At 47.5% G+C, this 23,560-nt stretch overlaps 1 protein-coding gene across 3 annotated transcripts in view; it reads left to right on the top strand.

Annotated features, from left to right (window-relative positions):
* The window catches only part of slc30a7 (solute carrier family 30 member 7), a 100,744-nt gene that overhangs the window by 27,409 nt on the left and 49,775 nt on the right, over positions 1–23,560 (top strand). For 2 of the 3 annotated variants that reach the window (XM_072511366.1, XM_072511368.1), the window contains exons 3-5: positions 8,224–8,337; positions 11,429–11,516; positions 14,937–15,063. In XM_072511366.1, coding sequence (XP_072367467.1) covers positions 8,224–8,337; positions 11,429–11,516; positions 14,937–15,063 — 329 coding nt within the window. The remainder of the gene's footprint in view (positions 1–8,223; positions 8,338–11,428; positions 11,517–14,936; positions 15,064–23,560) is intronic. The other variant, XM_072511369.1, reaches the window with a different exon arrangement.

The raw sequence follows: 23,560 nt of genomic DNA, 5'->3' as shown, positions 1-23,560 counted from the left end.
TGAATTTGTTTCCCCTCGCCAACCCAAACTTCTCCTCCCAAACTCGGAAAGTGGTGGTTTAGCACACTGTGCTAAATCGCTGGCTTTTAAAGCAGGCCAGCAGCACAGTTCAATTCCCGTACCAGCCTCACCGAACAGGCGCCGGAATGTGGCGACTAGGGTCTTTTCACAGTAACTTCATTGAAGCTGACATGTGACAAGCGATTTTCATTCATTTTTCATCCCTGCTCTCCACCATATCCAGAATCCCCAATCCATACTTCCCGGGGCAAACTGGTGATTATTACAGATTGGGGACCAGACCAATGCTCCCACATGTCTCCTCCATTGCCCCCAGACTCTCAGGGCCGCCATTCTGGCGGGAACGGCAGAGGTGCAGTTACCAACGCCCCCAGACTGGTGCCGTTGCATGAAGTCACCTCCATACGCTCCCATGCCGACCTCTCCCCCACCACCCACTTCCTGATCATGGCTATATTCGCCATCCAGTAATAGTTACTAAAATTTAGCAGCGCCAGCCTGCCCTCTCCCCGACTCCGCTCAAGCATTACCTTCTTTAATCGCAGGGTCTTGCCAATCCAAACGAAGCCAGCGATCACTTTGTTGACTCGTTTAAAAAAGGACTGCGGAATAAAGATGGGGACACACTGAAATACAAACCGGAATCTCGGGAGGACCGTCACCTTCACCGTCTGCACCCTCCCAGCCAGTGACTATGGAAGCGCGTCGTATCTCCGAAAATCGTCCTTCATTTGGTCCACTAGTCGGGCCAGATTTAATTTATGCAGCAAGTCCTATTCCCGCGCCACTTGAATGCCTAGGTACCTAAAGCTTCCCCCTACTAATCTAAACAGCAGCTTCCCCAATCGCCTCTCCTGTCCCCTCGCCTGGATCGCAAACATCTCACTTTTCCCCATATTTAGTTTGTACACCGAAAACCGGCCAAATTCCCCGAGAATCCTCATGATATCTTCCATTCCCTCTATTGGGTCTGATACATACAGACGCAGGTCGTCTGCATAGAGCAAGACTCTGTGCTCCACCCCCACACTCAGACCAATTGCCAACGGCTCTTTAGCTAGCGCGAACAACAGTGGGGAGAGGGGGCACCCCTGTCTCGTCCTCCGGTGCAGTCTAAAATAGCCCAATGTTGTCCTATTTGTCTGTACGCTTGCCACAGGAGCCTGATACAGCAACCTGACCCAGCCAATAAAGCCCCACCCAAATCTGAACCGTCCCAGTACCTCCCACAGATAATCTCATTCTACCCGATCGAAAGCCTTTTCTGCATCCATTGCGATCACTACCTCCACCTCCCTACCTTCCGGGAGCATCATGATCACATTTAACAACCTTCTTACATTGCCCATCAACTGCCTACCCTTACCAAACCCTGTCTGGTCCTCTCCAATAACGTCCGGAACACGATCCTCAAACCTGGAGGACATAAATTTGGCCAGCAATTTGGCATCCACATTCAACAGGGATGTCTGTGCAGCTCCGGGTTCTTGTTCCGCTTCAGAATCAGCAAAATCATGGTCTGTGACATCGTCGGGGGCAGCACCCCTCTTTCCCTTGCCTCATTGAACATCCTCATCAACACCGACCCCGATATCCCAGAGAACTTTTTATAAAACTCCACTGGGTGCCCGTCCGGCCCCTGGGCTTTACCCGCCTGCATGGCCTTCAGACTCTCCACTATCTCTTCCAACTTGATCGGTGCCCCGAGCCCTTCTACCAGCTCCCCGTCCACCTTTGGGAAATTCAGCCCCTCCAAGAAGTGCCTCATCCCCTCCAGCCTCGTGGGGGGTTCCGACTGATGTGTTATGTACTCTGGGATAACACTGGATGCAGCTTTGACCAAAAGATACTCCAGACTTTGAAGTTAGTTTAATCAGATTTATTGAACTAATAGCACAGTTCTTAATGAGTTCGACTCTGCTAACCTAAGTGTGGTACTCTGTCTGACTGAACCAGACTAGCTCGTATCCACGTGCTGGAGGTGTAATACTGTACATACACCCTGACTCACTCTGCAGAATCTGTAGATGTTCATCAATGGAAAGAGGCGGAGTGTGAGTGCCTCATGCCTTTTATAGTGAGGTCCCACCCCTGAGTGTCCTGCCTGCTCATTGGTCATGTCCTGTTCTCTGTGTTCATTTGCTGCTTGTCTGTATATCATTGTGCATGTTTGCATATCATGACACCGACCTGTACAGCCTACTGTAGAAATGCCTAAACGCTTTATTCACTCCTGCTGAATCTCTAATCAGGTTCCCATCTCCGTCATTTACTTTCTCTATCTCCCTGGCTGCCTCCCTCCCTCTTTCTAAGCTGTTGTGCAAGCATTCTGCTGGCCTTCTCTCCATGCTCATAGATCGCCCCCCTCGCCTTTCTCAGCTGCTCCACCACCCACCCTGTGGTTAACGAGCCGAACTCCACCTGTAGCCTCCGCCGTTCCCTTAAAAGCCCTGTCTCTGGGGTCTCCGCATACCCCCTATCGATCTGTAGTATCTCCTTTACCAGTCGGTCGATCTCTGCCCTGTCCTCCACCTCCCTATGGGCCCGTATCGAGATCAGCTCCCTCCTGACCACTGCCTTCAGTGCTTCCCAGACCACCGCTGCTGAAATTTCCCCCGTGTCATTGACCTGCAGGTAGTTCTGAATACATTTCCTCAGCCGCTCGCACACCCCTTCGTCAGCCAAAAGTCCCACATCTAACCTCCATTGCGGGCACTGGTTCCTGTCTTTACTAACCTGCAGATTAACCCAGTGCGGAGCATGGTCTGAGATTGTGATTGTCGAGTACCCCGTGTCCACCACCCCTGCCAGTAAGGCCCTGCTCAAAATAAAGAAATCAATCCGGGAGTACACTTTATGCACGTGTGAGTAGAAGGAGAACTCCTTTACCCTCAGCTGCCTGAATCTCCATGGACCCCCCCCCCCCCCACAATTTGCTCCATGAACCCTTTTAGTTCCTTTGCCATTGCTGGCACCCTGCCCTTTTTTGAGCTTTTCCTGTCTAAACCAGGGTCAATAACTGTGTTGAAGTCCTTTCCCATGACCAACCTGTGCGAGTCCAGGTCCGGTATCTTCCCCAGCATCCTTTTTATAAACTCCACATCATCCTAATTTGGCACAGACACATTTACTAATACCACCTGCACCCCCTCCAGTTTCCCACTGACCATAATGTACCGACCTCCCACATCCGAGACTATTCTACCCGCTTCAAACACCACCCGCTTATTGATCAGGATCGCAACCCCTTGAGTCTTTGAATCCAGTCCCGAGTGAAAGACCTGACTGACCCAGCCTTTCCTCAATCTAATCTGGTCAGTTATTCTTAAGGTGCGTCTCCTGCAACATTACCACGTCTGCCTTCAGTCCCCTAAGATATGCGAACACCTGTGCCCTCTTGACCTGCCCATTTAAAGCTCGAACATTCCAGGTGATCAGCCTAGTTGGGGGGGGCTCATACCCCCCCCCTCGCTGATCAGCCATCCCCTTTTTTCGGTCCACCTCCAGCCCATGCTCCGCGCCTCCACCGGTCTGCTCCCAGGCAGCCTCCGCCCCCAACCTCCTCTCTGTCCCTTAGCCCAAGTCCCTCCCTTGTCAGCAGAACATTTACCGCCCCCCCCCTAGTAACAACACTCCGTAACCCAACCCCTTTAATAAACCGAACATATGCACACCCCCCACTGCGCTTCCGTTAGCTCTCCCGCCCAGCTAGCTTGGTGGCCTTCATCCCTGGTGCCGGATAATCTCCCACCTTTTGTTCCCTCCCCATCCTCCCTCCCACTCATACAAACATACTCCAACATCAAACAATCCCCACACAATGCCCGACAGAAAAGCGCCAAGATCTGAACAAGCACACCTCCATCCCCCAACAGTGCAAATGAAAACCTTAACTCACTCGGGTCTACCGCTGGTCCCAAATCAATGCAAAAGGCATTACAAACAGCTTGCACAAAACGAAAAACAAGAAATGTAATAAAAAAAAATAATAGAAAAGCAGAAAAAATAAAACCAGAACGTTGCAGCAAAGTTCAAAGTTTACAGTCCACCACCAGTCCTTTCTTTTTCGCGAAGTCCAGTGCGTCCTCAGGCGACTCGAAATAAAAGTGTAGTTCCTCGTGTGTGACCCAGAGATGGGCCAGATACAACAGTCCGAACTTCACCTTTTTCTTAAAAAGGATCAACCTAATCTGTTTGAAGCCTGCTCTTCTCCTGGCCACCTCCACACTCAGGCCTTGGTAAACCCGCAGGATACTGTTGTTCCACTTACAGCTCCGTGTCTGCTTGGTCCACTGTAGAATGCGCTCCTTCTCCAAGTATCTGTGGAATCTCACCACCATTGCCCGGGGGGGGGGGGGGGGGGGGGGTCGTCTCCCATTCGAGGCTTCCTCTCGAGTGCTCTGTGAGCCCTGTCCGCCTCCAAGGGTCATGAGAATGTCCCCTCCCCCAGCAGCTTATCAAACATACCTGCTATGTATGCCCCAGCGTCCGCTCCTTCGGACCCCTCCGGGAGCCCAACGATTCTCGGGTTCTGCCGGCGGGACCTATTCTCTAGGTCCTCCACCTTCTCCAGGAGCCTTTTCTGCTGGTCTCAGCATCCCCACCTCCAACTCCACCGCAGTTTGATGTTCCTCCTGCTCAGCCAGCGCCTTCTCTATTTTCTGGATCGCCCGATCTTGGACGTCCAATCTAAGCTCCAGCTGCTCAGTCGACTCTTTTATCTGGTCCAAGCAGTCCCGTTTCTGCTTAGCAAAGCCTTCCTGAATAACTTGCATCAGCTGCTCCGTTGACCGCTGGGTCGACAAACCAGAGGTCCGGTCCTCCGCCATGCTGTCTCCCGCTGCAGCTTCAGCCCAAGTCTTCACTGTCTTTCTGTTTCTGCCTTTTCGAGCACTTCTAGTCCTTCTCTCCATGCACTGATGTGGGAATTCAGTACACAATTGCCTCTGTCATCAATTTTACAATTCAAGTCAAGTAGAAAATTGGGATCATGGTTGCCATGGATTGCAGTGGTATCGAAGAACTCCCACATAATGCAGCTGTAACGCCTCGCCTGTCCTGACATCTGTATTGTGTTAATTGAATTAAGAAGTATACATTTCATTTTTTTTTAATAAGCGTGCCCAATTCATTTTTTCTAATTAAGGGGCAATTTAGCGTGGCCAATCTACCTACCCTGCCCAACTTTGGGTTGTGGGGGCGAAACCCATGGAAACACTGAGAGAATGTGCAAACTCCACACGGAACCTGGATCGAACCTGGGACCTCAGTACCGTGAAACAGCAGTGCTAACCACTGCACCACCGTGCCGCCCTGAGAAAAATACATTTCATTAATAGTTCCCCTCCACCGAACTCCAACACTCCCCAAACTCCATGCTTGAGACACTGTGCAATCAAAGCAGCCCTCAATGCAAACCAAGCAGCACTGAGGAAACAGTGTTATTATGCTTTCTCTAAAACAAATGAATCAAGTTCTGAAAACCAGTTTAAGGTAGCTACCTAACTAACGAGTTGCAGCTACTCTTTGAGTGCTTGTACAGCCTAGATTCAGGCTGGAATAAACTTTTCTTAACTTAAACGAGTAATTTTTAATTGATTGCTGAATTACTTTCAAGAGAAATTAACCCAAAACTCCCTCACTCAGCAGTACTCGGTGTAGGCCCCTTAAATCCCACCAGCTACCAAGGTGGGATTTAAACCCATGCCCCCTTAGCATTAGCCTGGGTTTCTGGATTGCATGTCCAGTGACATTGCCATTCTTGGAGGGTTGTTAGACTTTGGAATTCTCTTCCCTTCTCCAGAGAGCAGTGGAGGATGGGTCATTGAATATATTCAAGGCTGAGATTTTTATAGATCAGCAAATTGCCGGTTGTGGCAGGAAGGAAAGTGATGTTAGAGCCACAATCCGATCTTATTGAATGGCAGAGTAGGTTCAAGGGACTGAATGGCTTGCTGCTGCTCGTATTTCTTGTGAACTTATGAAATTTCATATTTCCAGCTTCTGCAATATTTGGCTTTTGTACTAATGAAGGTCTTACATTAAGAAACTGAGTGTCAAGCTCAGATAGATGGGATTTCAATGAAGTGAGGGAGTGGAACAAGACCAGATGTTCAAAGGGGAAGAAGATGTGGAGGAGTAGAACACAGACCGGGCTGTGTTTTTGATGCTGTCTGCTATGAAGTCACCACAGCAGCTAAAGTCTGGCAAGTGCTGTCATTCATAGTGAGCTTGTGAAAGCCAAGAGCCTTGCTCACAAATGAATGGACAATTAAAGGGAAACTTCGAAAGGTACAGTGATAGCCAATTTGCTGTTGGTGCTGGGCAGGCTGATTGGGGCAGGCAGGAAGGATGTTGATGAGATGGATAGAGGGAACGCGTGTAGGATGGGGCATTCGGACTTGCTGCTAGTAGGAAGGTGACTATAGGTGTCTCTGGCTTTCAGGTGAGAGTGGCACTCGGGGAAGTTGTAGGCTTATCTGAGAAAGAGGCCAACTTGGCATGAGAGTAAAAGAAAGACTTGCATCCATTTGTGATTTTCATAACATGGGACACCGCAAAACACTTTGCAGCTACTGAAGCATTTTTGAAGTATAGTCACACTGTTGTAATGTAGAAAATGCAGCTGCCTATTTACACGCTGCAAGCTCCCTCAAATAGCAATGTGATAATGACCAGGTAATCTGTGTTTTAGAATACTGATTGAAAAATAAATGTTTGCTCGGACATGGGGATAAGTCACCTGATCCTCTTCGAAATAGTGCCTTGAGATCTCTTATCTCCACTTGAGAGGTCTGATGGGACCTCCAAATGTGAAATACTCCCTCAGCACTGGAAGACGTTGCAGCGTGTGGGAGGCTTGCAGTGGAGATTTGGGAGAACTGAGTATCCAAGGGGGAGATGGAAACCAAGCACAATGAGAGGAGCTGAGGATGGGTTAAAAAATTGTAAGGGGAAATAGAAGTGATTGTCTTTGCTGATTGTGGTTGATCTGTACCACTGAATGTGAATTTTATTAACTCTGAAGTTCTGTTGGCTTTGCTGACGTACATTCGAATGACATTTCTTGAAACTTGCTTAGTAATTGTGTTGCTACGGGTTTCTTTGCAGACAGTCTCCACTTTATCCATCATGCTGTCCCCTAGTTCAGCTCTTTTATCTTCATGAATACTTGATAAGTGATCAGTGATATTTCTCTTAACTAAAAATGTTGCATAGATCCAGTAGCATCTGTGGAGAGAGCAAGTTTTAACGAAGGGTGTAAACCTGATCTGTTGAATATTTCCAGCATCTGCCGTACTTGTTCTTAATCTTCTTCCTGTTTCTCTTTCTTACCACTGTAACTTTGATACTCAAGATTGTGTGTAGTCCTTTGAGAAGTTGGTGGGAAGGGTTAAACAAGTTATATCAGATGAATATTTATTTTGTGCCACACCTTCTTGGTTATTCACTTTAATTTGGAAGATTTCACTCTTCACCCATTTTCACCGTTCTGGACCTCGGGACTAACCTGAATGAAGGAAGACAGGTGTTTTCTCAAGGAAAGGAAATAACCCAGAGCTATCCCTTGCTTTGGAACTTTTGAGAAGGCTTTAGAGAGGCTGCAGAAAAATTTGAGTGGTTCCAGGGATGAGGGGCATCAGTTAGGTGATTATATCAGAGAAGCTGGGCTGTTTCTCCTTTGAGAATACCTTGATTGAGGTTTTTAAAATCATGCAAAATAGACGGAAACTGTTCCCTTTGGAAGAAGGGTCAGCAACAGGCGGAAGCTGCTGATTTTATGGTGATCGACAAAAGAACCGACTGCAACATGCAGATCAACATTTTGAGCACCAAGTAATTAGGGTCGAGAATGCACTGTATGAGAGTGTGGTGGAGGCTGTTTCAATCATGGCTTTCAAAAATAAATTGGATAATTATCTACAAAGAGGAAAATTTGCAAGGCTATGAGGAATGGGCAGAGAAAGGACTGATTGAGTTGCTGTTGCGAAGAGCCAGCACAGATGGATAAGGTGGGGGCCGATTGGCCTCCTGTGCTGGCACCATTCAATGATATAATCATATGAGTAGGCCATTCTGTCCTTCAAACCTGTTCAGCCATTCACTGAGACCCTGGCTGACCTGTATCACGGAATTTGAATTTTATTGTATTAACTCAAAGTTCTGTTGGAAATGAGTTGACTTTTATCTGTTCTGCTTTAGTTTAGGTCTTATTTCAGACTCGTTCCACATGTTCTTTGACTGTACTGCTCTTCTGGCTGGACTGGCAGCATCTGTGATCTCCAGGTGGAGGTCAAATGATACCTTTTCCTACGGGTAAGAGTTGGAGGGTGTATTGATATTTAATTGAATAGAGTTACACATTTGGCAGTCAAGCCTTCCTCCTGTCTTCTCTCCAATTGACTGGCTTTTAGGATGGTTGCTGAACTGCTACCTATTAATGGAATCGACCATAAACCAGCTCAAAGTTTGCCTTGATAAGAACATAAGAACTCTGAGCAGGAGTAGGCCATCTGGCCCTTCGAGCCTACTCTGCCAATCAATGAGTCCATGGCTGATCTTTTGTGAACTCAGCTCCACTTTCCCACATGAACACCATAACCCTTTATTCCTTTATTCTTCTAATAACTATCTATCTTTATCTTGAATTTAATCTCTTGAATAAATTTTAAGATCTTCCCTTGCATCTCTTCAAAAGCTATTGATCTGTTGATTTCTTTCTCTTTATTTATAAATTTAGAGTACCCAATTCATTTTTTCCAATGAAGGGGCAATTTAGCGTGGCCGATCCACCTAGCCTGCACATCTTTGGGTGGTGGGGGCGAAACCCACACAAACACGGGAGAATGTGCAAACTACACCCGAGCAGTGACCCAGAGCCGGGGTAGTTCCTGGGACCTTGGCACCGTGAGGCAGCAGGGCTAACCCACTGCGCCACCGTGCTGCCCCTAGCAAAACAGGATTTTGACATTTTCCTCCCACCCACCCCCCTTCTGTTTCCCCTCTCTGATCCTATCTTTCCAGCTGAATGACAGCTGAATGTTGTTGCTGCTTTGTCTTCTTCTAACTTTATTTTTCATGTTTCTCTTTTTTCCCCAAACATATAAATGAGGTATTCACCACTCTGATGCATGTCCTGAATTGCAGCTACCGTTCTAATTGAAGGCATTTGGGCTCTGTGAACAGCACAAATAAGACAATGTGGCAGATTCTTTGCTTTTTTTTTTAACAGGAGAATTTTGCTTGGGGTTTCAGTCTGATGCTATTATTTTTTATTTTTATTTTTTGAAATTTTTTATTTAAAACAGATTTGTAACATTTACAGAGGAAAAAAAGGCCATATACAAAAGCCTTAACATATTGAAAACGAACAGTGGGAGAGAATAAACATAATAAAGCACTTCCCCAACCAGCTCTATTTACCCATGCCCCACTTGTGGCTCTAAACCCCCCCGCCCCCCCCCCCCCGGTGCTGCTGCTGTCGGTTTCCTATGCTATTCCCTGCAAGCGACTATCTCCCCCGGGGATTTCTGATCTCCCCCCCCCCCCCTCCTTACCCTCTTAAATCTTCTCTGCTCCTACTCTCCCTGGTGCCCCCCGACCTACGCTAACTACGTTGACCCCTGCCCTTAGCGCCTGGCTGTCTCCCGCCCGAATGCTCGGGCCCTCCCCCCACACCCCAAAGACCCATTAACCTGACTGTATCTCCCTGTGTCCTTTCAAGTCCCTTACCCAGCCCCTAGCCCATCCCCCTATCAGAGGCCCCGGTCTCCCGCCAAAAGGTACCAAGCACGGGACCCCCTTTGCAGCCCCCCCCCCCCGTTGCAAGCTCCCAAACTCGCCCTAAGCAGTGCGCCCTCCAGTCCCCGTTCTCTGTCCAGGCTGAATACAATCTTAAATAAAACATTACAGTGCAGAATAATTTAACGGACCGCTGCCACACAACAGCTCTGTGAGCCCAGAGTCCTTTAGTTCAAATCCAGCTTCTTCCTTTAATAAAAGTCCATTCCTAGTCAAAACAAGTTAGGTTAACATACCGCCGCCACTGTAGAGCATTGAAAAACAAACCAAATGTCCGTTAGTTCAAGTCCAGCTTCCTCTCTCTAATAAAGGCCCAAACCTGTTCTGGTGTCTCGAAGTAGTAATGAAGTTCCTCAAACGTCACCCAAAGCTTCGCAGGATACAGCATTCCAAATCTCACCTGCTTTTTGAAGCGGGTTGCCTTTACCTTGATGAATCCTGCACGCCTCTTGGCCAGCTCAGCTCCCAAGTCCTGGTAGACGCGCACCTCGCAGTTCTCCCATCTGCTACTCCTCTCCGCCTTGGCCCATCGCAGCACCCGATCCCTGTCGGCAAGCCGGTGAAAGCGAACCACCAAGGGCCTCGGTCGGTCAACCGTCCTGGGCTTCCTTGCGGGGGCTCTATGCGCCCTATCCAACTCCAGGGGTCGAGGGAAGGCCTCCGGTCCCATCAGCGCCTCGAGCATACCCATCACGTATGCGCCTGCATCCGATCCCTCACAGTCCTTGGGGAGGCCCACGATCCTCAGGTTCTGCCTCCTGGCTCTGTTCCCCAGCTCTTCAAGCTGCTCCTGCATCCTCCTCTGGCGGGCGTTCAGCTCCTCTACCTCATGCTCCAGCTCCGTTACTGTGTCCGCCTGGGTGGAGAGCTTCACCTCGACCTCCCTGAGCGCCTTCTCTTGGACCGCCTGCTCCTTGACCATTCGATCCATCACCGCCCTCATCGGGTCCAACCTGTCCCTCTTCAAGTCGGCGAAGCAGCTCTGGAAAAACTCCATCTGCTGCTCCCTTGGCCAGTGAGCCTCCGCTCCCTGTTCCCTGCTGGCCGCCATGCTTCGCCGCCTGGTCAGAGGTCCCCGCTGCTCCTACTTCGAACTTCGCCGCTCCACTTCTGGTCCGACTGTCCATACCCCGGGAGGAAAACCTCTTTTCGTCTCCTCCGCCGATTCAGGCCGCCAGGTCCCGAAGAAATCCTGCAAAACAGGTCCGTTTGCCCATCGCGGGCGGGAGCGATCCGACCTGCGACCTGCTTCCTCGAGGGTGCCACCGGAAGTCCCTGATGCTATTATTATTATATGCTGGTGCAATGCATCCAGGTTTGGGGTCAAGAAATGGTTACATTTAGTAGACAAATTGGAAACATTACTAGAAATTAAAACACAATTCAGGGTCAACATTGCATTGCTATGATTGTGGCAGTGCAAACAGTGTGTAGACAGCATGGGGAAGAATTACAAAATGGGGCAGTTGGAGAAAAATGCATTATCACACTCTGGTTATTTTTTAGCAATAGTGTTTAGCGATTTTGAAGAAACCAGTTCATGCTCCTGGTCATGTGGTAGCAAGGTATTATCCATTTCTTTCATCTTTTTTGTTTCCTTTGGCAGATATGTGCGAGCAGAAGTTTTGGCTGGATTTGTAAATGGACTATTTCTGATCTTCACAGCCTTTTTCATTTTCTCAGAAGGAATAGAGGTTGGTTGGTGAAAAACATTATGGCTATATGTCAGCTGTAGATTTCACTTGCAGCAAATTCCTTTCTGCTCTAAAAAGGAATACATTTCTCGTCCAATCTGAATAGTAACTAAGATTCTGAATGTCTGTTTGATTTTAATGGTTTTTACAATGGTTGCTTAGTGAAGGGATCTTTGCTGGGGATTTCTGGATTTTAAAAATGGGTGATTCCAGATTTTGGAAATGGCGACACATGCAATACAACCCTGACCTTGGAAGTGGAATTTCAGCAATGTCACAGGCCAGCTCGTACCTCACTGTACAGATTCAGTTATGGCATCTTCAGAAATGATCTTATTTCTTTACTCCCATCATTCTCTCTTGAAGACATTACTTCCCTGCTTGTGAGCATCTGCTCCCTATAGTACTTCAGTTTTCTTTGCGATTTTAGACAGTATATGTGGGTGAGCTATTTGATTGCACGGCCATCACAGCTCAACCCAATTCTGTATACTGTCAGTAGGAGCTACTGAATAAGAATCCGAAGCTGAAACCGCTGTTAAGTATTTTTTTTCCCCACACCAGCCCCCTCCCAACAAATACTGAAGCGAGTTGAATTCCAGTCCTACCACCCCAGTTGAGTACAGCAACCTCCACAAACATCCAGAATCAACTTGAGACCATCTGACCTATGTAGGTCAACTGCTTGTTGCCATATCCATTTGAGCACCAATGTGGCCTGTATATTATTTGTTCCTCAAAAACAAATTGTCTCAAAGATGGGTTTCAGATGTAGCTTGGGTGCTATATAGAATACTGCTGGGTCTACAATCACAACTGGGTCATTGCAGGAACAAATCATCGGGCATTAGCACGATAAAGTATACTTCATTGTATTGTATATGCCAATGCTTTCTCTTTAACTTTTTTAAAATAAATTTAGAGTACCCAATTCATTTTTTCCAATTAAGGGGCAATTTAGACTGGCCAATCCACCTACCCTGCATATGTTTGGGTTGTGGGTGCGAAACCCACACAAACACGGGGAGAATGTGCAATCTCCACACGGATAGTGACCCAGAGCCGGGATCGAACCTGGGACCTCTGCGGCGTGAGGCAGCGGTGCTATCCACTGTGCCACCATGCTGCCCTGCTTTCTCTTTAACTAATATCTACTTTAATTCCATTCCCAGAATTTGGAAATTATTTTATATATTAATATATATCATATTTTTTGTAGTCTCTTGCTCCATAGCCACTTGTGGCAAAGCATTTGAATGACCCTCTGAAAGTTTTGTTTTAGCTTCCTGCTCCTAACTTCTATCTTTCTTAGAGTAAGGGCTGATCCACAGGTGAATCATTCCATAGAGAATCATGGCAGTTGCATTGACAACTTGTTCACGCGTGCTCTCTTTCTCTTTTGCTGCGAGGGAGGAGAGTTAATTGACCAGATAAAGATCACTGCAGGATTTTTAAAAATAACCCAGTTTAAGTTGTAATTCAGTTGCATTTTTATCCTTCCGATACAATCATTTTTTGGTGAAGATCACTCGCTTGCAACAAGGACAGAAACATTCCGATAAAAGTGTTTGTTTACATATATAACCGAATGCAGCTCCCTATCCGTGTTTTGTATGCTTCAATCCTCTCTTACACCACAGAAACAAATCTTGATTGTCACTACTCCCTGGTCTTCTGTGATAACTTATTCCACAAATCTATCATCATCTAGGCAACATAAAAAGTTCTGCTTGGCAAAACTATAGGAGATGGAATACAATGTGCAGAAATGTGAGTCACATTTAAGCCCAAGAATTTGCTAAATGATGAGAAGATAGGAACTGGAGGAGCAAGATTTAAGGGTCCAAGAACAGAAACCCTTAATGTTAGTGGACAACTACAAAAAATAATGTGAAAGAAATCTCTGATTTGACCCGATTTAGCGTTCTGGGCCACCACACCTGGGGAAGGATATATTGACTATTGCAATATATATAAGGCAATGGCTGTGAAGCAGGAATTATTTTCCTGTGCAGTGAGTTGATATTTAAATTAAACCACCAACAACTTGTATTTGTATAACACCTTTGACATCATCAAACATCCCAAGACACTTCACAAGAATATTGTAAAATAAAATTTGATACTGAGCCACAAGGTGATTTTAGGGCAGGTGGTAGAATAGCCACTCTTAAGGAGACAAGTTGAGGAAGAGAAGGCCAGCTTGAAGAAACAAGAGCAGGATACACTTTTTCATTTGGAGCAGTCTGCCTCGTACAGGAAATAGAGAGGAAGGAGTTGTTTTGCTATGTGGAAACGGATTACAACCAATCTGAAACAGCTTGCCAAAGGCATCAACCAACACCCCATGAGCTGCCCCCTTCCCCTGCCAACAACGCAGGAGGCAGGTGGCCAAAAAATTTGGTCAATAAAATAGGTTTTAAGGAGCATCTGAAAAGAAGAAAGAGAGTTAGAAAGGAGCAGTGGTTTAGGGAGCAAAAAGCAACAATGATGAAGTTTGAGATTGCCAGAATTAGATATGTGTTTGTGGAACTGGAGGGGATTACCGAGATGGTGAGGAGGTGAGATCATGGAAGGATTTGAAAGCAAGGATGAGGCATTCTTTGACCAGGAGCTGGTGTAAATCAACAACCATGGTGAAATGGATGAACAGAACTTGATTTGAATAAGGACATGGGCAACAGACGTTTGGATGACATCCAGTTTATGGAGGGTGAAATGTGGAAGGCCACCAGCAGTGCATTGGAATAGTTGAGCCTAGTGGTAACAAAAGCATGATTGAGGCCTTTGGCTGCTGATGAACGGAGGCAAGGGTGGATTTGAACAATATTATGAAGGTTGAAATAAGTGGCCATTGTGATGGCAGGGACATGTAGTTGGAAGCTCATCTGAGTCGGATATGGCACCAAGTTTGTGAACAGTCTGGTTCAGCCGAAAGAGCGAGATGGAAGGAACAGAGTTCATGGTGGGGACCAAAAACAATAGTTTTGGCCTTCCTGATTATTAAATGGTGGAAATTTCTCTCCTCCGTAATGGATTTCTAACAAGCAGGGGGAACTGTTTAAAGACAGTCAAGAAAGGTGATAATGAGGTAGAGCTGGGAGTCATCAGTGTACGTATGAACATTAAAATAAATCCTTTAATAACTTTGCTGGAGAAAGCAACCACTTTCTGATGCAGAATTTATCTTGTGTTTTGTCAGTTGGTTCTCAAACAAAAAAAAAAAGCTCTTTTTTCCAAAAGTGAATAATAAAGGCCTTCAGACTGCAGTTGAATGGTATAATTGAACCCAGTGTGGCAGCATACTGGAGATCTGACACCCTTAATGTGGGATGGAACTTGTCCCCTCCCACTAGTCTTCTACCAATAAGACTGTATCAAGCTTTGGCCCTCTTTCATCTCTGATTATTTGTCTTTCAGAGAGCTCTGGAACCCCCTGAAGTCCATCATGACCGCCTGCTATCTATTTCTGTGCTTGGGCTTCTTGTGAATTTGGTTGGCATTTTTGTATTTAAGCACGGTGGCCATGGACATTCTCATGATGGTGGTAAGGAACAGTTCTGTTAACTTGCAAGGAGCCTGCAAATATTCAAATTTAGTTTCTTTGTGTAAAGACACTAGCATGGGAAAGAACATTTTTGAGGGACACTAATAAATGGAGTTACTTTCAGTCGGAAGTGTTTAGATATATTTAATATTTTAGAAACTACTATTTGTCATTTCTGACTTTCACAAATTCCTGTTTTTTGTCCTTTTTAATTTTTCCTTCTTGTGCCCAGGCCTACTTCCCACCCGCCCCACCCCCAAAACCAAATGGAAGCCCCTATTAAACATTTAACTCAAAATCAGTAAATTAGATGCGCTGATTCTTGCTGGCTTATGCTTGCATCTCCATCAACAACCTTCCCTCCATCATAAAGTCAGAAGTGGGGATATTCACAAATGATTTGTTCAGCACCATTCACAACTCCCTTGATATTGAAGCAGTCAGTGTCTATATGCAGCAAGAGCTGGATAATAATCAGACCTGGGCTGATGCGCAGTAAGTAACATTTGCACCACACGTACCAGACAATGATCATCTCCAACAAGAGAGAATCTAACCATCATCCCATGAAATGTAATGGCATTACCATTGCTGAATGTCAATGTTCCCATTGACCAGAAACAGACTGGACCAGCCATATAAAAACTGTGGGGCTACAAGAGCAGGTCAGAGGTTGGGAATTCTACAGTCACCACCTGACTCCCTAAAGCTTATCCACCCATCTAAAAGGCTCAAGTCTGGGGTGTGATGGAATACTTTCCATCTGCCTGGATGGGTATAGCGCCATCAACAGTCCAGAAGTTTGACATCATCCAGGACAAAGCAGTCGCTTGATTGGCATCCCATTCACCACCATAAACATTAATTTCCTCCACCACCGCTTCACAGTAGCAGCAATGTGTGCCATCCACAAGATACACTGCAGCACCTTCGACAGCACCTTCCAAACCAGTAACCTCTACTCCCTTGTAGGACAAGGGTAGTGGATGCATTGGAACCCCACCACCTGCAAGTTCCATTCCAAGCCCGCACACAATCCCTACTTTGAACTATATTGTTTTCCTTAAATGTCGCTGGTTCAAAATCCTGGAATTCCCTAACTGCTGTAATTCAAGAAGACGTCTCGCCACTACCTTCTCGAGGGTATTGAGGATAGACCAGAATCATTGAATGTATCATAGAATCTCTACAGTGCAGAAGAAGGTCATCGGCCTATTAAGTCTGCACCGACCCTCTGGAAGAGTACCTAGTCCCATTCCCAGTCCCCCTCAACCTTGGAACGCCGTTTAACCTTTGGACACTAACAGACAATTTAACATGGCCAATCCACCTAGCGTGGACCCCTTTGAACTGTGGGAGGAAACTGGAGCACCCGGAGGAAACCCACGCAGACACAAATTCCACACATTCACCCGAGGCTGGAATTGAACCCGGGTCCCTGGCGCTGTGAGGCAGCAGTGCTAACCACTGTGCCACTGTACCGCCCCACAATAAACCTATAAATGTTGGTTAAGACAACGGGGCCCACATCTCGTGAACAAATGTTTTAAAAAGACAGGCACTGGTGCCATAGTGTTATGATTCTCCATCCACGGGCAGCATGGTGGCGCAGTGGTTAGCATTGCTGCCTCACGGCGCTGGGTCACTGTCCGTGTGGCGTTTGCACATTCTCCCCATGTTTGCGTGGGTTTCGCCTGCACAACCCAAAGATGTGCACGGTAGGTGGATTGGCCACGCTAAATTGCCCCTTAATTGGAAAAATTAATTGGGTAGTATGTTCAAGTGGGCATTATCACCCAGAATCGTTAGCCTCCCTGCAAAAATGAGTATTTTTCACAGGCAATGTGATGTTAATTATTGTTTACACTAAATCTTGAGGGCATTTATTAGAATTGAATATTCTTTAAGTATGAGGCAATCCAGCATTTTAGGGCATTTATACACCAATAAGTGATAAGATGTACAAGAACCAACCATTCAAGATGCAGGGATGTTGTGTGAGGGAGAGCCTTTTTAATACAACAAGTGATAATGACCAGGAACTTACTGCCTCTGGTGGTAATGGAGTTGATGAATGACTTCAAGAAGGAAATTGGACGGGCACTTGAGGAAAATAAACTTGCAGGGCTACAGTGAAATGGGGCTGGCTGCATTGCTCCATTGAGAGCCTGCATGGACTGGGTCTGCCGAATGGTCTCCTGTGATGTAAAGATGTTATAATTTTTGACATTTCACATGTGCTCTTGGACTGAGTTGTGCATTTAATCATTGCGCCACTAGAAAGAATCCCAAAGTTTAACCTCAGTAAATAATTTCTCTTTTTTGCTTCTCCTCCTATAAAAATGTTCATACTCCATTCCACTGACATCTTCCCTCTCTGGCGAGTATTCTCTTTCTACTCCTAATATTCATTTTTGTTTATTGTTTGCAGCTAAAAAGATGAATTTGTTTCAAATGTAAATCTGCATTCAACCATTCCATAAGATCATAAGAAATAGGAGCGGGAGTAGGCCGTTTCTCCTCCTCCCCACTCTTTCTTTCCCCTCTTCCCCCCGCCCCCCAAATTACCTTTGCCTCCTTTGCAGATCAAAAATCATTCTAACCCAGACTTTAATACATTCATTGGCCCAGCCTCCACTGCTCTGCAGAAGAGAATTCCAAAGATTAAAGACCCTCCTAGGGTCTCCTCATTCTGTCAGTTGAAGACCCCTTATTTTAAAATTGTACCTTGTTCTAGATTCTCCCATGAGAGGAAACAGTCTCTCTGCAACTACACTGTCAAACCTGCATAACATCTGATACATTTCAATAAAATCATCTCTCAATCTTGTTCCTCCAATGAGTATAGGCCCAACCTGTTCAACCTTCCTCATAAGACAACCCCTTCTTTCCAAGAATCTGAGCTGCTACCATTGTTAGTATATATCCCTCCTTAAGAAGACCAGAGCTATACACTATACTCTAGGTCTCACCAATGCACTGTAGAAGTAGCAAGACTTCCCTATTTTTATACTCCAGCCCCCTTCACGGTAGCACAGTGGGTAGTACTGTTGCTTCACAGCTCCAGGGTCCCAGGTTCGATTCCCGGCTTGAGTCACTGTCTGTGTGTAGTCTGCACGTTCTCCCTGTGTCTGCGTGGGTTTCCTCTGGGTGCTCGGGGTTCTTCCCACATCTCCCGAAAGACATGCTGTTAGGTGAATTGGACATTCTGAATTTTCTCTCTACCCGAACAGGCGCCGGAATGTGGCGACGAGGGGCTTTTCACAGCAACTTCATTGCAGTGTTAAATGTAAGTCTACTTGTGACAATAAAGATTACTTTTGTAATTAAGGCCAACATTCTATCTGCCTTCCTAATTATTGGCTGCTGCTACATATTGACTCTTTGTGATTCAAGTATAAGAGCACCCAGATCCTTCAATATGGCAACGTTCTGTACTTTCTCTCTATTTGAATAATCTGCTTTTTTGTTCTTCCTGCCGAATTGGACAACCTCACATTTTCTGACATACTCCTGCCAAATATTTGCCCACACACTTAACCTACCTATACCCAATTGCAAACTTTTTGTATCTTCCTCACAACTGGCTTTCCTACCTATCTTTGTATTGTCAACAAATTTGGCGACAATAGTCGGTCCCTTTACCCAAATCATTAATATACACCATCAATAGGTGAATCCCCAGCACTGAGCCCTGTGGCACTTCACAAATTAGTTTGCCAACCTGAAAATGTCCTATTTATTCAACTCTCTGCTTCCTATTAGCTATCCAATCCTCTGACCTTGCTCATATATCACCCTCACACCATGAGCTGTTAGCTTGTGCATTAACCTTTTAAGTGATACTTTATTGTAAGCCTTTTGGAAATTCAAATGCATCTTGTCTCCCTTTATCGACCCTGCTTGTTACATCCTCAAAGAACTCTAATAAATTTGTCAAATATGATATCCCTTTCACAAGACCATGTTGACTCAGCAAGATTGTTTTCTGATTTTCGATATGTCTTCCTGCCTCAATAATGGATTATAGCACTTTCCCAATGCCTGATGTTATACTAACAGACCTATAGTTTTATGTTGAATCATAGAATTTACAGTGCAGATGGAGGCCATTCTGCCCAGCGAGTCTGCACCAGCCCTTGGAAAGAGCACCCCATTTAAGCCCACACCTCCACCCTATCGTGGTAACCTGACCTAACCTTTTGGACACTATGGGGCACTTTAGCATGGCCAATCCACCTAACCTGCACATCTTTGGGCTGTGGGAGGAAATCGGAGCACCCAGAAGAAACCCACGCAAACACTGGGAGAAAGTGTAAACTCCACACAGTCACCTGAGGCCGGAATTGAATCTGGGCCCCTGAGGCAGCAGTGCTAACCACTGTGCTACCGTGCCACCAGTATCCCTCCTCTCGTATAGTGGTATTACATTTGCTGTTTCCTAATCTGCTGGGATCTTCCCAGAATTTAGGGAATTTTGGAAGATTACCTCTCTGTTGTATGGATAGCTGGATCAGGAGTGGCTGGGTGATGCATCGTCCCAACAGACAGAAGCGTGCAGAGCGGGCGCCGAGGCACGGCATGGGTGCCGGTGTAGACTAGGATGCATGGGCGCAGTGGTCACAGGAGCAACCAGTTCCTTAGGGGCTGCTTTGCTGATCTTAAAAAGGACATGCTGGCCCCGATGAAGGCATCAATAGACCAAATGATCCCAACTCAGGCGACACAAGGGAAAGTGATTAAGGAGATGGAGAAAAAGCTACCCGACCATGAGGATGAGTTGGTCGTATTGGCCCTTAAGATGGAGACGCAGGATGACCTCTACAAGAAGTGGCAGGAGAGGCTGGAAGACCTAGAAAACAGGTCCAGGAGACAGAACTTGAGAATTGTGGGCCTCCCCGAAGGTGTGAAGGGGTTGGATGCGGGAGCATTTGTGTCCAAGATGCTGGAGACGCTGATAGGGACGGGGGTATTCCGGGGGTATTCGACCCCTGGAGCTGGACGGGGCGCACAGAGCACTCGCAAGGAAGCCCAAGGCGAATGAACCGCCGAGGGCCAAGGTGGTGAGATTTCATCGCTTCTCGGACAATAAACTTGTCTTGCGGTGGGCAAAAAAAGAACGGAGCAGCAGGTGGGAGAACAGCATGATACGCATCTACCAGGACCTGGGTGCGGAGCTGGCCAAGAGGCGTGCTGGATTCAACCGGGTGAAGGTGACCCTCTTCAGCAACGGGGTGAAATTTGGGATACTACACCCAGTGAGGCTATGGGTCACGTACAAGGAACTGCAACTATTTTGAGACGCCGGACGAGGTGTGGTCATTCGTCAAACAAGAAAAGCTGGACTCGAATTAAAGGACAGTTCAGCTTTGGTGGAATGCGGCGGTGGGGCTGGGTAACACGGTACCGTTTCTAATATAAGATTGAATACAATGTTTGGTGCGTGTAAGGGCTGTGGTGGTGGCTGGAGGGTGCAGTGTTTTCGGCGAAGTTGAGATACGGAGGGGGTCGGGGGCCCTGTACTTAGTGCGATTTTTCAGCAAGTTGGAGCCTTGGTTCAACAAGTGTCTCCTCACGGGGCAATGTTAGTGTCTTCTGCTTATTTTTCATTTCGTATTACTATTTACTCACTGGGGCTGGAGAGGGGTCCGGACAATGAGGCGACAGTCTGATTGGCGCCAGGTGCGGGAGCTGCCGGGGTCAGCGTGGGTCAGCTGACTCTCAGGAGCATAGTGGGGGGTGAGCAAATGCTCAGCTGGTGCTTGGCGGGGGTCTTTAGGTCGTGGGGCTGTTGGGGGGAGGGGGGGGATGCTGCTTTGCTGACAGAGGGGAGGTATCAATTTCAGGGTACCAATTTAGGGTCGGGGCGGTGGCTCCCTGTGGGGGCGCTCGAGGAAGCAAAGGGTGCGGGCTCAAGGTTGGCCAAAAAAGGGCGATGGCTAGTTGGCAGTGGGGGGGTTAGCCCCCCCCGTCCAGGCTGATCACGTGGAACGTGAGGGGTTTGAATGGGCCGGTCAAAAGAGCGTGCGTGTTCGCGCATCTAAAGGGGTTAAAGGCAGACATAGCAGTGCTTCAGGAGACACATTTAAAACTCGCAGATCATACGAGATTGAGAAAGGGATGGGTAGGCCAGGTGTTCCATTCAAGGCTGGATTCGAAGACCAGAGGGGTAGCAATTCTGATCAGTCCGGGTGTGGTATTCGAGGCTGGGAGAATTGTGGCAGATGGGGGGGGGGGGGGCAGGTATATAATGGTGAGTGGAAAGTGGGAGAGGGTCTGGGTGGTGTTTGTGAATGTCTACGCTCCGAATTGGGATGATGTGGAATTTATGAGACGCATGCTAGGCAAAATCCCGGACTTAAAGAGTCACACAACCTGATCATGGGGGGGGGGAGACTTTAACACAAGTCATTGACCCCGAGCTGGACCGGTCGAGTCCAGGACAGGGAAGCGACCGGCTGTGGCTAAGGAACTGAAGGGTTTTATGGAGCACATGGGTGGGGGGGGGGGGTCCCTGGAGGTTTGCGCGGCCGAGAGCAAAGGAGTTCTCTTTTTTTCTCCCACGTTCATAAGGTTTATTCCCGCATAGACCTCTTTGTCTTGAGCAGGGCGTTAATCCCAAAGGTGGTGGGGACAGAATACTCAGCAATCACAGTCTCGGACCATGCCCCGCACTGGGTGGACCTGCGGCTTAGTGAGGAGAGAGGGCAGCGTCCACTCTGGAGACTGGATGTGGGGCTGCTGGCGGACAAAGACGTTTGCGGGCGGATTAGCAGGAACATCCAGGATTACTTGGAAACAAACGATACGGATGAGGTAGCAGCGGCAATGGTCTGGGAGGCTCTGAAGGCAGTTGTCAGAGGGGAGCTCATCTCAATTCGATCCCATAGGGAAACGAGAGAAAGAGCGGAGAGGGAGAGACTGGTGGAGGAGATACTCCGAGTGCACAGGAGATACGCGGAGGCCCCCGAGGCGGGGCTACTGAGGGAGCGGCGGAGTCTGCAGGCGGAGTTTGAACTGCTGACCACCGGGAAAGCGGTAGCACAACTGAGGAAGGCAAGGGGGGCAGTCTATGAGTACGGGGAGAAAGCGAGTAGAATGCTGGCACACCAACTGCGAAAGAGGGAGGCGGCCAGGGAAATCGGGGGAGTAAAGAATAAAGAGGGTAACATGGTCTTGGATCCAGGGAGGGTGAATGGGGTGTTTAAGGAGTTCTATAGTAAACTATACGAGTCTGAGCCCCCAACGGGAGCGGAAGGGATGAGGCAATTTTTGGACCAGTTGAGGTTTCCAAAGGTGGAAGAGGACCTGGTGGAGGGGCTGTGGGCCCCGATTGAATTGGAGGAAATTGTCAAGGGTATAGAGGGCATGCAATCGGGTAAAGCCCCGGGGCCGGACGGTTACCAGGTAGAATTCTATAAGAAACCTCCAGAAATATTGAGCCCACTCCTGATGAGGACCTTCAATGAGTTAGAGAGAAAGGAACCCTCCCCCCAACAATGTCATAGGCCTTGATCTCACTCATTCTTAAACGAGGGAAGGACCCGGAACGTTGCGGGTCATACAGGCCGATTTCGCTTTTAAACGTGGATGCCAAATTGCAAGCTAAGTTTCTGGCCACAAGAATTGAGGATTGCGTCCCAGGGGTGATAGAGGAAGACCAGACTGGGTTTGTTAAAGACAGACAACTCCATACCAATGTCCGGAGACTTTTGAATATTATTATGATGTCCTCAGAGGGAGGGGAGGCAGAGGTGGTAACAGCGATGGACGCAGAGAAAGCCTTTGACCGGGTGGAGTGGGGGTACCTGTGGGAAACGCTGGGGAGGTTCTGGTTTGTTGAGGGCTTTATTGGCTGGGTGAAATTGCTGTACCAGGCGCCAGTAGCAAGTGTATGTACAAACTGGCTGAGGTCAGGGTACTTCGAGCTTCACCGGGGAACGAGGCAGGGGTGTCGCCTCTCCCCGTTACTATTTGCCCTAGCTATAGAACTGCTAGCTACTGCGCTGAGAGCCTCGAACTGGCGGGGACTGGTTCGGGGGGGGGGGGTGGGTGGAACATCGGGTCTCGCTATACGCGGATGATTTGCTCCTGTACATTTCGGACCCTGTGGAGGGGACGGGGGAGGTTATGCGGATCCTGAGGGATTTTGGTAGTTTTTCAGGGTACAAACTGAACATGGGAAAGAGCAAGTTGTTTGTGATCCAGGCCAAGGGGCAGGAGGAGAGACTGAAAGAGCTGCCGCTCAGGATGGTGGAGAGAAGTTTTCCGTACCTGGGTATACAGGTGGCCAGAAAATGGGATGCCCTGCACAGGCTCAACCTGACCCGGTTGGTGGAGCAAATGGAAGGGGACTTTAAAAGGCTGTCACTGGCAGGGAGGGTGCAGACTGTGAAAATGACTGTCCTCCCCAGATTTTTGTTTGTCTTTCAGTGCCTCCCTATCTTCATCCCTAAGGCCTTTTTTAAGCGGGTGAGTAGGATCATTTTGGGCTTTG

The sequence above is a fragment of the Scyliorhinus torazame genome, chromosome 7, assembly GCF_047496885.1.
Source record: "Scyliorhinus torazame isolate Kashiwa2021f chromosome 7, sScyTor2.1, whole genome shotgun sequence".
Lineage (NCBI taxonomy): Eukaryota > Metazoa > Chordata > Chondrichthyes > Carcharhiniformes > Scyliorhinidae > Scyliorhinus > Scyliorhinus torazame.
Note: the sequence above shows the minus strand (reverse complement) of the source record. Positions and strands in the feature narration are given on the sequence as shown.